A 19,830-nucleotide genomic window follows, 5' to 3' on the forward strand; every position below is an offset into this window, starting at 1 on the left:
CTGTAGGTCCCACCAGACACCCGCTACCAGTCACAACCCCAGTATGAGGAGAGAGCAGGACCGTCTGGACTCCTTCCACTCCTGGCCCCTGTCCATCATCACCCCCTCTGAGCTGGCCAAGGCTGGTTTCTACTACCTGGGACAGGGAGATCGCGTGGCCTGCTTCACCTGTGGAGGACAGGTATACTATTGTACTACTATTACTACTACTACTACTATATACTACATTTTACATTTGACGTTGTTAGTCATTTAGCAGGACATGCTTATCCACAGCAATTTACAGTAGTAATATTATACATACGTCAACATTTAACATGACTTAAACAAATCCAAGATTCCCCCCCCCCCCAAATCCAAGTCTAAGTCTACTGTAACAAACCTCCTTAAACACAAAGCCTAACTTCTGGATTCATGGACGTTCTGCATGGATTGATCTGTTTCCTCTCTGTATCTCTAGCGCTGAGTAATGTGGAGCCAGGTGTGGTGATTTGATTGATTGATGGGTTGATAAAGTGAATTATTGATTCATCAGTCTGTCTCTGTATTTCTAGTTCAGGGGTGCCCATATTTTTGGACTTGGTGGGCCAAAATATAATCTGGGTGGTGGGCCAAGATATAATCTGAGTGGTGGGCCAAGATATAATCTGAGTGGTGGGCCAAGATATAATCTGAGTGGTGGGCCAAGATATAATCTGAGTGGTGGGCCAAGATATAATCTGAGTGGTGGGCCAAGATATAATCTGAGTGGTGGGCCAAGATATAATCTGGGTGGTGGGCCAAGATATAATCTGAGTGGTGGGCCAAGATATAATCTGAGTGGTGGGCCAAGATATAATGTGGGTGGTGGGCCAAAATATAATCTGAGTGGTGGGCCAAGCTATAATCTGAGTGGTGGGCCAAGATATAATCTGAGTGGTGGGCCAAAATATAATCTGGGTGGTGGGCCAAAATATAATCTGAGTGGTGGGCCGCAGCTGGAACAAATAGACATTACCTATTTACAAATGGTAAACTATAATAGCTTTTTAGGGTCTTTAAACACTACTTATTTAGTAAGTAATCATAAATACACACTTCAAACAATCAAATTGTAGCCAAATAACTTTCCACCTAACAACACATTCTGATGGACAGTATTGTTAATGTATTTAGTAAGGAACATACATTTAAAGAACACTTTTTAAAGAGGAACATTGATACAATACACACCAGGAGGGGTGTAACAGTACTGTTAGGCACAGGGACCTCGGATCAGGCCACGCTGTTAGGTACAGGGACCTCGGATCAGGCCACGCTGTTAGGCACAGGGACCACGGATCAGGCCACGCTGTTAGGCACAGGGACCTCGGATCAGGCCACGCTGTTAGGTACAGGGACCTCGGTTCAGGCTGCGCTGTTAGGTACAGGGACCTCGGTTCAGGCTGCGCTGTTAGGCACAGGGACCTCGGATCAGGCCACGCTGTTAGGCACAGGGACCTCGGATCAGGCCATGCTGTTAGGTACAGGGACCTCGGATCAGGCCATGCTGTTAGGCACAGGGACCTCGGTTCAGGCCACGCTGTTAGGTACAGGGACCTCGGTTCAGGCTGCGCTGTTAGGCACAGGGACCTCGGATCAGGCCACGCTGTTAGGCACAGGGACCTCGGTTCAGGCCACGCTGTTAGGCACAGGGACCTCGGATCAGGCCACGCTGTTAGGCACAGGGACCTCGGTTCAGGCCGCGCTGTTAGGTACAGGGACCTCGGTTCAGGCCGCGCTGTTAGGCACAGGGACCTCGGTTCAGGCTGCGCTGTTAGGTACAGGGACCGCGGTTCAGGCCGCGCTGTTAGGTACAGGGACCTCGGTTCAGGCCATGCTGTTAGGTACAGGGACCTCGGATCAGGCCATGCTGTTAGGTACAGGGACCTCGGTTCAGGCCATGCTGTTAGGTACAGGGACCTCGGATCAGGCCATGCTGTTAGGTACAGGGACCTCGGTTCAGGCTGCGCTGTTAGGTACAGGGACCTCGGTTCAGGCCGCGCTGTTAGGCACAGGGACCCTTGTCTCACTCAGTAACTTTCCATACACCTAGTTCTTATCGACCCTCCATTGACCCCGACATACAGTGCATTCGGAAAGTATTCAGACCCCTTGACTTTTTTCACATTTTGTTACATTACAGCCTTATTCTAAAATTGATTAAATAGATTTTTTCCTCATCAATCTACACACAATACCGCATAATGACAAAGGGAAAAACAGGTATCATCAGACCAGAGAATCTTGTTTCTCATGGTCTGAGAGTCCTTTAGGTGCCTTTTGGCAAACTCCAAGCGGGCCTTTTACTGAGTGGCTTCCGTCCGATAAACAGTGCGATTAAAAACAACAACACAGAGTTACATATGGAATAAACAAAACGTACAGTCAATAACACAATAGAAAATATATATACAGTGTGTGCAAATGTAGTAAGTTATGGAGGTAAGGCAATAAATAGGACATAGTGCAAAATAGTTACAATTTAATATTAATACTGGAATGATAGATGTGCAAGAGATGATGTGCAAATAGAGATACTGGGGTGCAAATGAGCAAAATAAATAACAATATAGGGATGAGGTAGTTGGGTGGGCTAATTACAGATGGGCTGTGTACAGGTGCAGTGATCGGTAAGCTGCTCTGAAAACTGATGCTTAAAGTTAGTGAGGGAGATAAGAGTCTCCAGCTTCAGAGATTTTTGCAGTTCGTTCCAGTCATTGGCAGCAGAGAACTGGAAGGAATGGCGGCCAAAGGAGGTGTTGGCTTTGGGGATGACCAGTGAGATATACCTGCTGGAGCGCAGACTACGGGTGGGTGTTGCTATGGTGACCAATGAGCTAAGATAAGGCGGGGATTTGCCTAGAAGTGATTTATAGATGACCTGGAGCCAGTGGGTTTGGCGACAAATATGTAGTGAGGGCCAGACAACAAGAGCGTACAGGTCACAATGGTGGGTAGTATATGGGGCTTTGGTGACAAAACGGATGGCACTGTGATAGACTACATCAAATTTGCTGAGTAGAGTGTTGGAGGCTATTTTGTAAATGACATCGCCGAAGTCAAGGATCGGTAGGATAGTCAGTTTTACGAGGGCATGTTTGGCAGCATGAGTGAAGGAGGCTTTGTTGCGAAATAGGAAGCCAATTCTAGATTTAACTTTGGATTGGAGATGCTTCATGTGAGTCTGGAAGGAGAGTTTACAGTCTAACCAAACACCTAGATATTTGTAGTTGTCCACTGTTTAGAATGGTGTTTTCCCGCAAATTGCATTTTGGCAAAATTTCTGAAAATTACTTTTTATTGGCTGCTTCATTACAGGATTTGCATGTTCTGTTAATATGAATGACCATAATCTAAAGGTGATTTCTGTCATTCTGAGCACCGTGGGTGGACGCCCTAATGGTTTACGCACCCAATGCATATGGGGCCGGTAAATGTCTCAAATGGCGGGTCAATTAAGATCTTCCCTGTCACGTTGTCCGGAGAGCGAAAGACATGATTGATGAATGTCTTTCCTCTCTGTGTGTCTCTAGCTCAGTAACTGGGAACCAGGGGACCGGGCTGTGTCGGAGCACCAGAGGCATTACCCCAACTGTCGCTTCGTCAGAGGAGACCGGGCCGACAACGTGTCCCTGGCGGGCGGGGCTAGGGGTGCAGCAGCCCCGGCCCCCGGCCCCCCCGGCCCCCCCGGCCTCAGTAACGTGTCTAACCCAGCCATGCTGCAGCGTGAGGAGAGGCTTCTGACCTTCGTCCACTGGCCCTTACGGATCCCTGTACGCCCTGATCAGCTGGCCAAGGCAGGATTCTACTACGTTGGTGAGATAAATATTCAATATCTACATGTATTTCTTTAACATTTAGTTAACATGTATTTTATATATTTTTATCCAGGTAAGTCATTGGCAACAAATGCCCTGTTAGTATCCCCATAGACACTGTTCTTGTAAGTGTTCGGGGAACCTTGGAGCTCCTGGTGTTCCCCTGGGCTTTACCCAAACATTAACCAGTACCTCTGCACCTCGTAACTAGACCCTGTTCAACATTTACCAGTACCTCTGCACCTCGTAACCAGACCCTGTTCAACATTTACCAGTACCTCTGCACCTCGTAACTAGACCCTGTTCAACATTTACCAGTACCTCTGCACCTCGTAACCAGACCCTGTTCAACATTTACCAGTACCTCTGCACCTCGTAACCAGACCCTGTTCAACATTTACCAGTACCTCTGCACCTCGTAACCAGACCCTGTTCAACATTTACCAGTACCTCTGCACCTCGTAACCAGACCCTGTTCAACATTTACCAGTACCTCTGCACCTCGTAACTAGACCCTGTTCAACATTTACCAGTACCTCTGCACCTCGTAACCAGACCCTGTTCAACATTTACCAGTACCTCTGCACCTCGTAACTAGACCCTGTTCAACATTTACCAGTACCTCTGCACCTCCTAACCAGACCCTGTGTGTGTGTTGCAGGGCGTAATGATGATGATGATGGTGTGTGTTGCAGGGCGTAATGATGATGATGATGGTGTGTGTTGCAGGGCGTAATGATGATGTGAAGTGTTTCTGCTGTGACGGGGGTCTGAGGTGCTGGGAGTCAGGTGACGACCCCTGGGTGGAGCACGCCAAATGGTTCCCTAGGTAACCACCCCTTACAGCACTGACATATTACGTGTGTGTGTGTGTGTGTGTGTGTGTGTGTGTTAGTGACTAGCAGGTTGAATAACTGGAAAATAGCTGACTACTGACTCTCCAGTACTATCAAAACTGGGCCAACTCACTCATCCCCTTCAGACTGGGTAACTCACTCATCCCCTTCAGACTGGGCCAACTCACTCATCCCCTTCAGACTGGGTAACTCACTCATCCCCTTCAGACTGGGTAACTCACTCATCCCCTTCAGACTGGGTAACTCACTCATCCCCTTCAGACTGGGTAACTCACTCATCCCCTTCAGACTGGGTAACTCACTCATCCCCTTCGGACTGGGTAACTCACTCATCCCCTTCAGACTGGGTAACTCACTCATCCCCTTCAGACTGGGTAACTCACTCATCCCCTTCAGACTGGGTAACTCACTCATCCCCTTCGGACTGGGTAACTCACTCATCCCCTTCAGACTGGGCCAACTCACTCATCCCCTTCAGACTGGGTAACTCACTCATCCCCTTCAGACTGGGTAACTCACTCATCCCCTTCAGACTGGGTAACTCACTCATCCCCTTCAGACTGGGTAACTCACTCATCCCCTTCAGACTGGGTAACTCACTCATCCCCTTCAGACTGGGTAACTCACTCATCCCCTTCAGACTGGGTAACTCACTCATCCCCTTCAGACTGGGTAACTCACTCATCCCCTTCAGACTGGGTAACTCACTCATCCCCTTCGGACTGGGTAACTCACTCATCCCCTTCGGACTGGGTAACTCACTCATCCCCTTCGGACTGGGTAACTCACTCATCCCCTTCGGACTGGGTAACTCACTCATCCCCTTCGGACTGGGCCAACCCACTCATCCCCTTCAGACTGGGCCAACCCACTCATCCCCTTCGGACTGGGTAACTCACTCATCCCCTTCAGACTGGGTAACTCACTCATCCCCTTCAGACTGGGTAACTCACTCATCCCCTTCAGACTGGGCCAACCCACTCATCCCCTTCAGACTGGGCCAACCCACTCATCCGCTTCAGACTGGGCCAACCCACTCATCCCCTTCAGACTGGGCCAACCCACTCATCCCCTTCAGACTGGGTAACTCACTCATCCCCTTCAGACTGGGTAACTCACTCATCCCCTTCAGACTGGGTAACTCACTCATCCCCTTCAGACTGGGTAACTCACTCATCCCCTTCAGACTGGGTAACTCACTCATCCCCTTCAGACTGGGTAACTCACTCATCCCCTTCAGACTGGGTAACTCACTCATCCCCTTCAGACTGGGTAACTCACTCATCCCCTTCAGACTGGGCCAACCCACTCATCCCCTTCAGACTGGGTAACTCACTCATCCCCTTCGGACTGGGTAACTCACTCATCCCCTTCGGACTGGGTAACTCACTCATCCCCTTCGGACTGGGTAACTCACTCATCCCCTTCGGACTGGGTAACTCACTCATCCCCTTCGGACTGGGTAACTCACTCATCCCCTTCGGACTGGGTAACTCACTCATCCCCTTCGGACTGGGTAACTCACTCATCCCCTTCGGACTGGGTAACTCACTCATCCCCTTCGGACTGGGTAACTCACTCATCCCCTTCGGACTGGGTAACTCACTCATCCCCTTCGGACTGGGTAACTCACTCATCCCCTTCGGACTGGGTAACTCACTCATCCCCTTCGGACTGGGTAACTCACTCATCCCCTTCGGACTGGGTAACTCACTCATCCCCTTCGGACTGGGTAACTCACTCATCCCCTTCGGACTGGGTAACTCACTCATCCCCTTCGGACTGGGTAACTCACTCATCCCCTTCGGACTGGGTAACTCACTCATCCCCTTCGGACTGGGAAACTCACTCATCCCCTTCGGACTGGGTAACTCACTCATCCCCTTCGGACTGGGTAACTCACTCATCCCCTTCGGACTGGGTAACTCACTCATCCCCTTCGGACTGGGTAACTCACTCATCCCCTTCGGACTGGGTAACTCACTCATCCCCTTCGGACTGGGTAACTCACTCATCCCCTTCGGACTGGGTAACTCACTCATCCCCTTCGGACTGGGTAACTCACTCATCCCCTTCGGACTGGGTAACTCACTCATCCCCTTCGGACTGGGTAACTCACTCATCCCCTTCGGACTGGGTAACTCACTCATCCCCTTCGGACTGGGTAACTCACTCATCCCCTTCGGACTGGGTAACTCACTCATCCCCTTCGGACTGGGTAACTCACTCATCCCCTTCGGACTGGGTAACTCACTCATCCCCTTCGGACTGGGCAACTCACTCATCCCCTTCGGACTGGGCAACTCACTCATCCCCTTCGGACTGGGCAACTCACTCATCCCCTTCGGACTGGGCCAACCCACTCATCCCCTTCGGACTGGGCCAACCCACTCATCCCCTTCGGACTGGGCCAACCCACTCATCCCCTTCGGACTGGGCCAACCCACTCATCCCCTTCAGACTGGGCCAACCCACTCATCCCCTTCAGACTGGGTAACCCACTCATCCCCTTCAGACTGGGCCAACCCACTCATCCCCTTCAGACTGGGCCAACTCACTCATCCCCTTCAGACTGGGTAACTCACTCATCCCCTTCAGACTGGGTAACTCACTCATCCCCTTCAGACTGGGTAACTCACTCATCCCCTTCAGACTGGGTAACTCACTCATCCCCTTCAGACTGGGTAACTCACTCATCCCCTTCAGACTGGGTAACTCACTCATCCCCTTCAGACTGGGTAACTCACTCATCCCCTTCAGACTGGGTAACTCACTCATCCCCTTCAGACTGGGTAACTCACTCATCCCCTTCGGACTGGGTAACTCACTCATCCCCTTCGGACTGGGCAACTCACTCATCCCCTTCGGACTGGGCAACTCACTCATCCCCTTCGGACTGGGCCAACCCACTCATCCCCTTCGGACTGGGCCAACCCACTCATCCCCTTCGGACTGGGCCAACCCACTCATCCCCTTCAGACTGGGCCAACCCACTCATCCCCTTCAGACTGGGTAACCCACTCATCCCCTTCAGACTGGGCCAACCCACTCATCCCCTTCAGACTGGGCCAACTCACTCATCCCCTTCAGACTGGGTAACTCACTCATCCCCTTCGGACTGGGTAACTCACTCATCCCCTTCAGACTGGGTAACTCACTCATCCCCTTCAGACTGGGTAACTCACTCATCCCCTTCAGACTGGGTAACTCACTCATCCCCTTCGGACTGGGTAACTCACTCATCCCCTTCGGACTGGGTAACTCACTCATCCCCTTCGGACTGGGTAACTCACTCATCCCCTTCAGACTGGGTAACTCACTCATCCCCTTCAGACTGGGTAACTCACTCATCCCCTTCAGACTGGGTAACTCACTCATCCCCTTCAGACTGGGTAACTCACTCATCCCCTTCAGACTGGGCCAACCCACTCATCCCCTTCGGACTGGGCCAACCCACTCATCCCCTTCAGACTGGGTAACTCACTCATCCCCTTCAGACTGGGTAACTCACTCATCCCCTTCAGACTGGGTAACTCACTCATCCCCTTCAGACTGGGTAACTCACTCATCCCCTTCAGACTGGGTAACTCACTCATCCCCTTCAGACTGGGCCAACCCACTCATCCCCTTCAGACTGGGCCAACCCACTCATCCCCTTCAGACTGGGTAACTCACTCATCCCCTTCAGACTGGGTAACTCACTCATCCCCTTCAGACTGGGTAACTCACTCATCCCCTTCAGACTGGGTAACTCACTCATCCCCTTCAGACTGGGCCAACCCACTCATCCCCTTCAGACTGGGTAACTCACTCATCCCCTTCAGACTGGGTAACTCACTCATCCCCTTCAGACTGGGTAACTCACTCATCCCCTTCAGACTGGGTAACTCACTCATCCCCTTCAGACTGGGTAACTCACTCATCCCCTTCAGACTGGGTAACTCACTCATCCCCTTCGGACTGGGTAACTCACTCATCCCCTTCAGACTGGGTAACTCACTCATCCCCTTCAGACTGGGTAACTCACTCATCCCCTTCAGACTGGGCCAACCCACTCATCCCCTTCAGACTGGGTAACTCACTCATCCCCTTCAGACTGGGTAACTCACTCATCCCCTTCAGACTGGGTAACTCACTCATCCCCTTCAGACTGGGTAACTCACTCATCCCCTTCGGACTGGGTAACTCACTCATCCCCTTCAGACTGGGTAACTCACTCATCCCCTTCAGACTGGGTAACTCACTCATCCCCTTCAGACTGGGTAACTCACTCATCCCCTTCAGACTGGGTAACTCACTCATCCCCTTCGGACTGGGTAACTCACTCATCCCCTTCAGACTGGGTAACTCACTCATCCCCTTCAGACTGGGCCAACCCACTCATCCCCTTCAGACTGGGTAACTCACTCATCCCCTTCAGACTGGGTAACTCACTCATCCCCTTCAGACTGGGTAACTCACTCATCCCCTTCAGACTGGGTAACTCACTCATCCCCTTCGGACTGGGTAACTCACTCATCCCCTTCAGACTGGGTAACTCACTCATCCCCTTCAGACTGGGTAACTCACTCATCCCCTTCAGACTGGGTAACTCACTCATCCCCTTCAGACTGGGTAACTCATTGTGTGTGTGTTAATGTCAGTATATATTAATGTGACTATGGTAACCTGTCAGTATATATTAATGTGACTATGGTAACCTGTCAGTATATATTAATGTTACTATGGTAACCTCCAGGTGTGTGTATATATTAATGTTACTATGGTAACCTCCAGGTGTCAGTATATATTAATGTGACTATGGTAACCTCCAGGTGTCAGTATATATTAATGTGACTATGGTAACCTCCAGGTGTCAGTATATATTAATGTGACTATGGTAACCTGTCAGTATATATTAATGTGACTATGGTAACCTGTCAGTATATATTAATGTGACTATGGTAACCTCCAGGTGTGTGTATATATTAATGTTACTATGGTAACCTCCAGGTGTCAGTATATATTAATGTGACTATGGTAACCTGTCAGTATATATTAATGTGACTATGGTAACCTCCAGGTGTCAGTATATATTAATGTGACTATGGTAACCTGTCAGTATATATTAATGTGACTATGGTAACCTCCAGGTGTCAGTATATATTAATGTGACTATGGTAACCTGTCAGTATATATTAATGTGACTATGGTAACCTCCAGGTGTCAGTATATATTAATGTGACTATGGTAACCTGTCAGTATATATTAATGTGACTATGGTAACCTGTCAGTATATATTAATGTGACTATGGTAACCTGTCAGTATATATTAATGTGACTATGGTAACCTGTCAGTATATATTAATGTGACTATGGTAACCTGTCAGTATATTTTAATGTAACTATGGTAACCTCCAGGTGTGTGTATATATTAATGTTACTATGGTAACCTCCAGGTGTGAGTACCTGCTCCAGGAGAAAGGTCAGGAGTTTGTCCATCAGATCCAGGCTCGCTTCCCTCGGCTCTTTGAACAGGTAACACCTGCTTCTGTTTATACACTGTATTCACACCTAACACCAATGACCTGTTATACACCGTATTCACACCTAACACCAATGACCTGTTATACACCGTATTCACACCTAACACCAATGACCTGTTATACACCGTATTCACACCTAACACCAATGACCTGTTATACACCGTATTCACACCTAACACCAATGACCTGTTATACACCGTATTCACACCTAACACCAATGACCTGTTATACACCGTATTCACACCTAACACCAATGACCTGTTTATACACTGTATTCACACCTAACACCAATGACCTGTTATACACTGTATTCACACCTAACACCAATGACCTGTTATACACCGTATTCACACCTAACACCAATGACCTGTTTATACACTGTATTCACACCTAACACCAATGACCTGTTATACACCGTATTCACACCTAACACCAATTACCTGTTATACACTGTATTCACACCTAACACCAATGACCTGTTATACACCGTATTCACATCTAACATCAAGCTGTCTGGTAGAACGTTGAGCTGTGATTCTAAAGATCCATCATCTGACTGATCTCAACATCAGTCAAAACAGGAAGTAAACTCTCCTGGCTCCTCCCCCTACAGCTCCTGACCAATGGGGACAGCATCTCCAGGGAGTTTGTGGACCCGCCAAGTGAGTGTCAATCAAAATGTTTGGACATTTGGTGTTTTGACAATATAGAACAAAAAAAAACGATTACATTATTATAGTTTTTTGAATTAGTTTTTTGAATATATAATCTTCTGTTGTTGTTGTTTCTAAGTGTTCTGTACTCTGTCTTGTGTTTAATGTGGACCCCAGGTAGAGTAGCTGCTGTGTTTACAGCTAATCAACTGAACACCTGACTGACCATCTTACTCAAAGCCAGTTAGCTAAACAGGCAGAAGAATAACTCTCCTCTCTCCTCCTCTCCTCTCCTCTCCTCTCCTCTCCTCTCCTCTCCTCTCCTCTCCTCTCCTCTCCTCTCCTCTCCTCTCCTCTCCTCTCCTCTCCTCTCCCCTCCCCTCCCCTCCCCTCCCCTCCTCTCCTCTCCTCTCCTCTCCTCTCCTCTCCTCTCCTCTAGTGGTCAACTTGGGTCCAGGTGAGGAGCGGTCGGAAGATGCAGTGATGATGAACACTCCGGTGGTAGTGTCGGCTCTAGAGATGGGATTTGAGCGTGGCCTGGTCAAGCAGACGGTACATAATATAATTATTTTCCATTACGCAGAGGGACTCACTGTCCTGTGTGTCTGTAATAATACACTGAACTAAAATATTAACGCAACATGTAAAGTGTTGGTCTCATGTTTCATGAGCTGAAATAAAAGATTCCAGACATTTTTCCATACTCACAGAAAGCGTATATCTCTAAAATGTTGTGCACAAATGTGTTAACATCCCTGTTAGTGAGCATTTCTCCTTTGCCCAGATAATCCATCCACCTGACAGGTGTGGCATATCAAGAAGCTGATTAAACAGCATGATCATTACACAGGTGCACCTTGTGCTGGGGACAATAAGGCCACTAAAATGTGCAGTTTTGTCACAACACAATGCCACAGATGTCTCAAGTTTTGAGGGAGCGTGCAGTTGGCATGTTGACTGCAGGAATGTCCACCAGAGCTGTTGCCAGAGAATGTAATGTTAATTTCTCTACCATAAGCCGCCTCCAATGTCGTTTTAGAGAATTTGGCAGTACGTCCAACTGACCTCACAACCGCAGACCACATGTATGGAGTCGTGTGGGCGAGCGGTTTGCTGATGTCAACGTTGTGAACAGAGTGCCCCGTGGTGGCGGTGGGGTTATGGTATGGCAGGCATAAGCTACGGACAACGAACACATTTGCATTTTATTGATGGCAATTTGAATGCACAGAGATACCGAGACCAGATCCTGAGACCCATTTTTTGTAAGGTCTCTGTGACCAACATATGCATATCTGTATTCCCAGTCATGTGAAATCCATAGATTAGGGCCTAATGAATTTATTTCAATTGACTGATTTCCTTTATATGAACTGTTACTCAGTAAAATCTTTGAAATTGTTGCATGTTGCGTTTAATATTTTTGTTCAGTATATATTTCTATTAAGCACTGTCCTGTGTGTCTATAATCTCCAGGTCCAGAGTAAGATCCTGACCAGCGGAGAGAACTACAAGACCGTCCAGGAGCTAGTCTCAGACCTGCTGTCTGCCGAGGACCAGAAGAGAGAGGAGGAGAGAGAGATGCTGGCTGAGGAGATGGCTTCAGGTACGGCTGATATGAGGGAGGGAGAGGAGGAGAGAGAGATGCTGGCTGAGGAGATGGCTTCAGGTACGGCTGATATGAGGGAGGGAGAGGAGGAGAGAGAGATGCTGGCCGAGGAGATGGCTTCAGGTACGGCTGATATGAGGGAGGGAGAGGAGGAGAGAGAGATGCTGGCCGAGGAGATGGCTTCAGGTACGGCTGATATGAGGGAGGGAGAGGAGGAGAGAGAGATGCTGGCCGAGGAGATGGCTTCAGGTACGGCTGATATGAGGGAGGGAGAGGAGGAGAGAGAGATGCTGGCCGAGGAGATGGCTTCAGGTACGGCTGATATGAGGGAGGGAGAGGAGGAGAGAGAGATGCTGGCTGAAGAGATGGCTTCAGGTACGGCTGATATGAGGGAGGGAGAGGAGGAGAGAGAGATGCTGGCTGAAGAGATGGCTTCAGGTACGGCTGATATGAGGGAGGGAGAGGAGGAGAGAGAGATGCTGGCTGAAGAGATGGCTTCAGGTACGGCTGATATGAGGGAGGGAGAGGAGGAGAGAGAGATGCTGGCTGAAGAGATGGCTTCAGGTACGGCTGATATGAGGGAGGGAGAGGAGGAGAGAGAGATGCTGGCTGAAGAGATGGCTTCAGGTACGGCTGATATGAGGGAGGGAGAGGAGGAGAGAGAGATGCTGGCTGAAGAGATGGCTTCAGGTACGGCTGATATGAGAGAGAGGAGGAGAGAGAGATGCTGGCCGAGGAGATGGCTTCAGGTACGGCTGATATGAGAGAGAGGAGGAGAGAGAGATGCTGGCTGAAGAGATGGCTTCAGGTACGGCTGATATGAGGGAGGGAGAGGAGGAGAGAGAGATGCTGGCTGAAGAGATGGCTTCAGGTACGGCTGATATGAGGGAGGGAGAGGAGGATAGATGCTGGCTGAAGAGATGGCTTGTGGTACAGAAGACGTTTTCAAAAACACAGCTGTCTCTAGGGTTCAAATCAAATTGTATTTGTCATATGCTTACACAACAGGTGTATACCAATAGAGGAATAAATACACAATGAGTAACGATAACTTGGCTATATACACGGCGTACCAGTACCTAGTCGATGTGCAGGGGTACCAGGTGATAACTTGGTTATATACAGGGAGTACCAGTACTGAGTCGATGTGCAGGAGTACCAGGTAATAACTTGGTTATATACAGGGAGTACCAGTACTGAGTCGATGTGCAGGAGTACCAGGTAATAACTTGGTTATATACAGGGAGTACCAGTACTGAGTCCATGTGCAGGGGACAAGGTAATTGAGGTAGATAGGTACATATAGGTAGGGGTAAAGTGACTAGTCAACAGGATAGATAATAGACAGTAGCAGCAGTATACTGTAGGTAGGGGTAAAGTGACTAGGCAACAGGATAGATAATAGACAGTAGCAGCAGTATACTGTAGGTAGGGGTAAAGTGACTAGACAACAGGATAGATAATAGACAGTAGCAGCAGTATACTGTAGGTAGGGGTAAAGTGACTAGACAACAGGATAGATAATAGACAGTAGCAGCAGTATACTGTAGGTAGGGGTAAAGTGACTAGGCAACAGGATAGATAATAGACAGTAGCAGCAGTATACTGTAGGTAGGGGTAAAGGGACTAGACAACAGGATAGATAATAGACAGTAGCAGCAGTATACTGTAGGTAGGGGTAAAGTGACTAGGCAACAGGATAGATAACAGACAGTAGCAGCAGTATACTGTAGGTAGGGGTAAAGTGACTAGACAACAGGATAGATAATAGACAGTAGCAGCAGTATACTGTAGGTAGGGGTAAAGTGACTAGACAACAGGATAGATAATAGACAGTAGCAGCAGTATACTGTAGGTAGGGGTAAAGTGACTAGACAACAGGATAGATAATAGACAGTAGCAGCAGTATACTGTAGGTAGGGGTAAAGTGACTAGGCAACAGGATAGATAATAGACAGTAGCAGCAGTATACTGTAGGTAGGGGTAAAGTGACTAGACAACAGGATAGATAATAGACAGTAGCAGCAGTATACTGTAGGTAGGGGTAAAGTGACTAGGCAACAGGATAGATAATAGACAGTAGCAGCAGTATACTGTAGGTAGGGGTAAAGTGACTAGACAACAGGATAGATAATAGACAGTAGCAGCAGTATACTGTAGGTAGGGGTAAAGTGACTAGACAACAGGATAGATAATAGACAGTAGCAGCAGTATACTGTAGGTAGGGGTAAAGTGACTAGGCAACAGGATAGATAATAGACAGTAGCAGCAGTTTATGTGACGAGTCAAAAGAGTGCAAAAGGGGGTCACAATGCAGATAGTCCGGGTAGCTATTTGATTAACTATTTAACTAACTATTTAGCAGTCTTATGAATTGGGGGTAGACACTGTTCAGGGTCCTGTTGGTTCCAGACTTTGTGCATCGTTACCGCTTGCTATGCAGTAGCAAAGAGAACAGTCTATGACTAGGGTGGCTGGAGTCTGACAATTTTGAGGGCCTTCCTCTGACACCGCCTGGTATAGAGGTCCTGGATGGCAGGAAGCTTGGCCCCAGTGATGTACTGGGCCGTACGCACTACCCTCTGTAGTGCCTTGTGGTCGGAGGCCGAGCAGTTGCCATACCAGGCAGTGATGCAACCAGTCAGGATGCTCTCGATGGTGCAGCTGTAGAACGTTTAGAGGATCTGAGGGCCCATGACAAATCCTTTCATTCTCCTGAGGGGTAAGAGGTGTTGTCTTGCCCTCTTCACGACTGTCTTGGTGTGTGTGGACCATGATAATTCCTTAGTGATGTGGACACCGAGGAACTTGAAGCTTTCGACCCGCTCCACTACAGCCCTGTCGATGTGAATATTCGGCCCCCGTTTCCTGTAGTCCACTATCAGCTCCTTTGTCTTGCTGACGTTGAGGGAGAGGTTGTTGTCCTGACAACACACAACTGGGTTGTGCTAATTAATAAGGTTCTGGTGCCAGAGTCCAACTTGACCGAACCCAAACGTTCTCTCTCCCTCCCCAACCCTCTCTCTCCCTCCCCAACCCTCTCTCTCCCTCCCCAACTCTCTCTCTCCCTCCCCAACCCTCTCTCTCCCTCCCCAACCCTCTCTCTCCCTCCCCAACCCTCTCTCTCCCTCCCCAACTCTCTCTCTCCCTCCCCAACTCTCTCTCTCCCTCCCAAACTCTCTCTCTCCTAACCCAAAATCTCTCTCCCTCCCCAACTCTCTCTCTCCCTCCCTCCAACTCTCTCTCCCTCCCCAACTCTCTCTCTCCCTCCCCCCAACGCTCTCTCCCTCCCCCCAACGCTCTCTCCCTCCCCAACTCTCTCTCTCTCTCCTTTCCCTCCCTCAACTCTCTCCCCTCTCCCTCCCCAACTCTCTCTCTCTCCCAACTATTTCTTTCTCTCCTGTCTCTCCCCTCTCCCAACTCTCTCTCTCCCCTCTCCCTCCCCCAACTCTCTCTCTCCCAACTATTTCTCTCTCCCCTGTCTCTCCTTACTCCCCCATCCAGATGGTATTTCGTTCTTGAAGAGACACCAGCCAGCGTTGGTTCAGCGTCTGAAGAGTGTTGAGTCTGTCCTGGAGCACCTCCGAGAGCAGAACGTCATCAGTACGTCTTTACACTACTGACATACTACTACAGTACTAATGAATATTATTATGTTGTGAAGAGTGTTGAGTCTGTCCTGGAACATCATCAGGATGTTTTTACACTACTGAAATACTACTACAGTACTAATACATGGTATATACTACAAGCTACCACTACTATACTACTATATTCATGTTTAGTCGGTCCTGGAGCGCCTCCGTCATCAGTACCACTTTATATTATTACTAATATACTACTACATGTTAACATACTACTACAGCACTATATTGATGTTATGATACCTCTAGGTGGAGAGGAGTACAGTGGACTCCAGGGCCAGTCCTCTCAGCAGCAGACAGCCAGACTGATAGACTTGGTCTTGACTAAAGGGAACGCAACAGCTGAGGTCTTCAGGAACTGGATCCAGAAGAACGATGTCTACCTGCTCCGAGACCTCATGGGTAAAACATCACCTGTGACCCTTCACCTTGAACATCCTTCACTGTGCCTCTCCCTAACCCCTAGTCCCCTCACTCCCTAACTCCTATTCCCTTCTGCTGCTAATCCCTAGTTTCCTAACCCCTAGCTCCCTAACCCATAGTTTCCTAATGCCTAGTTCCCTAGTCCCTTAGCTCCCTAACCCCTAGTCCCCTAATCCCTAGTCCCTTCTGCTCCCTAACCCCTAGTCCCTTAGCTCCCTAACCCCTAGTCCCCTAATCCCTAGTCCCTTCTGCTCCCTAACCCCTAGTCCCCTCACTCCCTAACTCCTATTCCCTTCTGCTGCTAATCCCTAGTTTCCTAACCCCTAGTTTCCTAATGCCTAGTTCCCTAGTCCCTTAGCTCCCTAACCCCTAGTCCCCTAAGCTCCCTAACCCCTAGTCCCTAATCTCCCTAACCCCTAGTCCCTAACCCCCCTAACCCCTAAGCTCCCTAACCCCTAGTCCCTAAGCTCCCTAACCCCTAAGCTCCCTAACCCCTAAGCTCCCTAACCCCTTGTCCCTAAGCTCCCTAACCCCTAGTCCCTAAGATCCCTAACCCCTAGTCCCTAAGATCCCTAACCCCTAGTCCCTAAGATCCCTAACCCCTAGTCCCTTAGCTCCCTAACCCCTAGTCCCTTCTGCTCCCTAACCCCTAGTCCCTAAGCTCCCTAACCCCTAGTCCCTAAGCTCCCTAACCCCTAAGCTCCCTAACCCCTAGTCCCTTAGCTCCCTAACTCCTATTCCCTTCTGCTGCTAATCCCTAGTTTCCTAACCCCTAGCTCCCTAACCCATAGTTTCCTAATGCCTAGTTCCCTAGTCCCTTAGCTCCCTAACCCCTAGTCCCCTAATCCCTAGTCCCTTCTGCTCCCTAACCCCTAGTCCCTTAGCTCCCTAACCCCTAGTCCCCTAATCCCTAGTCCCTTCTGCTCCCTAACCCCTAGTCCCCTCACTCCCTAACTCCTATTCCCTTCTGCTGCTAATCCCTAGTTTCCTAACCCCTAGTTTCCTAATGCCTAGTTCCCTAGTCCCTTAGCTCCCTAACCCCTAGTCCCCTAAGCTCCCTAACCCCTAGTCCCTAATCTCCCTAACCCCTAGTCCCTAACCCCCCTAACCCCTAAGCTCCCTAACCCCTAGTCCCTAAGCTCCCTAACCCCTAAGCTCCCTAACCCCTAAGCTCCCTAACCCCTAAGCTCCCTAACCCCTTGTCCCTAAGCTCCCTAACCCCTAGTCCCTAAGATCCCTAACCCCTAGTCCCTAAGATCCCTAACCCCTAGTCCCTTAGCTCCCTAACCCCTAGTCCCTTCTGCTCCCTAACCCCTAGTCCCTAAGCTCCCTAACCCCTAGTCCCTAAGCTCCCTAACCCCTAAGCTCCCTAACCCCTAGTCCCTTAGCTCCCTAACCCCTAGTCCCTTCTGCTCCCTAACCCCTAGTCCCTTCTGCTCCCTAACCCTTAGTCCCTAAGCTCCCTAACCCCTAGTCCCCTAACCCCTAGTCCCTTAGCTCCCTAGTCCCTAAGCTCCCTAACCCCTAGTCCCTAAGCTCCCTAACTCCTATTCCCTTCTGCTGCTAATCCCTAGTTTCCTAACCCCTAGTTTCCTAATGCCTAGTTCCCTAGTCCCTTAGCTCCCTAACCCCTAGTCCCCTAAGCTCCCTAACCCTTAGTCCCTAACCCCCCTAACCCCTAAGCTCCCTAACCCCTAGTCCCTAAGCTCCCTAACCCCTAAGCTCCCTAACCCCTTGTCCCTAAGCTCCCTAACCCCTAGTCCCTTCTGCTCCCTAACCCCTAGTCCCTAACCCCTAGTCCCTTCTGCTCCCTAACCCCTAGTCCCTTAGCTCCCTAACCCCTAGTCCCTTCTGCTCCCTAACCCCTAGTCCCTAAGCTCCCTAACCCCTAGTCGATAAGCTCCCTAACCCCTAGTCCCTAAGATCCCTAACCCCTAGTCCCTAAGCTCCCTAGTCCCTAAGCTCCCTAACCCCTAGTCCCTAAGCTCCCTAGTCCCTAAGCTCCCTAACCCCTAGTCCCTAAGCTCCCTAACCCCTAGTCCCTAAGATCCCTAACCCATAGTCCCCTAACCCCTAGTCCCCTAACCCCTAGTCCCTTAGCTCCCTAACCCCTAGTCCCTTCTGCTCCCTAACCCCTAGTCCCTAAGCTCCCTAACCCCTAGTCCCTAAGCTCCCTAACCCCTAGTCGATAAGCTCCCTAACCCCTAGTCCCTAAGCTCCCTAACCCCTAGTCCCTAAGATCCCTAACCCCTAGTCCCTAAGCTCCCTAACCCCTAGTCCCTAAGCTCCCTAGTCCCTAAGCTCCCTAACCCCTAGTCCCTAAGCTCCCTAACCCCTAGTCCCTTCTGCTCCCTAACCCCTAGTCCCTTAGCTCCCTAACCCCTAAGCTCCCTAACCCCTAAGCTCCCTAACCCCTAGTCCCTAGTCCCCTAACCCCTAAGCTCCCTAACCCCTAGTCCCTTAGCTCCCTAACCCCTAAGCTCCCTAACCCCTAGTCCCTTAGCTCCCTAACCCCTAGTCCCTTAGCTCCCTAACCCCTAGTCCCCTAACCCCTAGTCCCTAAGCTCCCTAACCCCTAGTCCCTAAGCTCCCTAGTCCCTAAGTTCCCTAACCCCTTCTGCTCCCTAACCCCTAGTCCCTAAGCTCCCTAACCCCTAGTCCCTAAGCTCCCTAACCCCTAAACTCCCTAACCCCTAAACTCCCTAGTCCCTAAACTCCCTAACCCCTAGTCCCTAAGCTCCCTAACCCCTAGTCCCTAATCTCCCTAACCCCTAGTCCCTAAGCTCCCTAACCCCTAGTCCCTTCTGCTCCCTAACCCCTAGTCCCTTAGTCCCCTAACCCCTAGTCCATTAGCTCCCTAACCCCTAGTCCCTTAGCTCCCTAACCCCTAGTCCCTTAGCTCCCTAACCCCTAGTCCCTTCTGCTCCCTAACCCCTAGTCCCTTAGCTCCCTAACCCATAGTCTCCTAACCCCTAGTCCCCAAACCCCTAGTCCCTTAGCTCCCTGACCCCTAGTCATGGGGTGTGCAACTCCAGCCCTCCAGGTTTGGGAAGGATGGTAGGATATGTTGTAGCGTTCTGAGCTTGTCTGTGAGAATGATTGGTGGTTGGGTTAGAGGTCAGCCTACTAAACCATCAGATTGACCCGTCCTTGTATAGAAAGGTTAGCCTGAGTTATAAAGTATCTTCTTGTTCAGTTAGTCCCACTTCACCCAGTCCAGTCCAGTTAGTCCCACTTCACCCAGTTCAGTCCAGTTAGTCCCACTTCACCCAGCTCAGTT

At 49.7% G+C, this 19,830-nt stretch overlaps 1 protein-coding gene across 3 annotated transcripts in view; it reads left to right on the plus strand.

Moving 5' to 3' along the window:
- Nucleotides 1–19,830, plus strand: part of LOC311123266 (inhibitor of apoptosis protein-like) — a 47,771-nt gene that overhangs the window by 14,436 nt on the left and 13,505 nt on the right. For all 3 annotated transcript variants that reach the window (XM_084197523.1, XM_084197524.1, XM_084197525.1), the window contains 9 exons: nt 7–181; nt 3,555–3,837; nt 4,569–4,668; nt 10,135–10,213; nt 10,835–10,883; nt 11,314–11,426; nt 12,351–12,480; nt 15,988–16,086; nt 16,377–16,529. In XM_084197523.1, the coding sequence (XP_084053649.1) occupies nt 7–181; nt 3,555–3,837; nt 4,569–4,668; nt 10,135–10,213; nt 10,835–10,883; nt 11,314–11,426; nt 12,351–12,480; nt 15,988–16,086; nt 16,377–16,529 (1,181 nt within the window). The remainder of the gene's footprint in view (nt 1–6; nt 182–3,554; nt 3,838–4,568; nt 4,669–10,134; nt 10,214–10,834; nt 10,884–11,313; nt 11,427–12,350; nt 12,481–15,987; nt 16,087–16,376; nt 16,530–19,830) is intronic.

This window comes from Coregonus lavaretus (genome assembly GCF_964263955.1).
Source record: "Coregonus lavaretus genome assembly, contig: HAP1_SCAFFOLD_407, whole genome shotgun sequence".
Lineage (NCBI taxonomy): Eukaryota > Metazoa > Chordata > Actinopteri > Salmoniformes > Salmonidae > Coregonus > Coregonus lavaretus.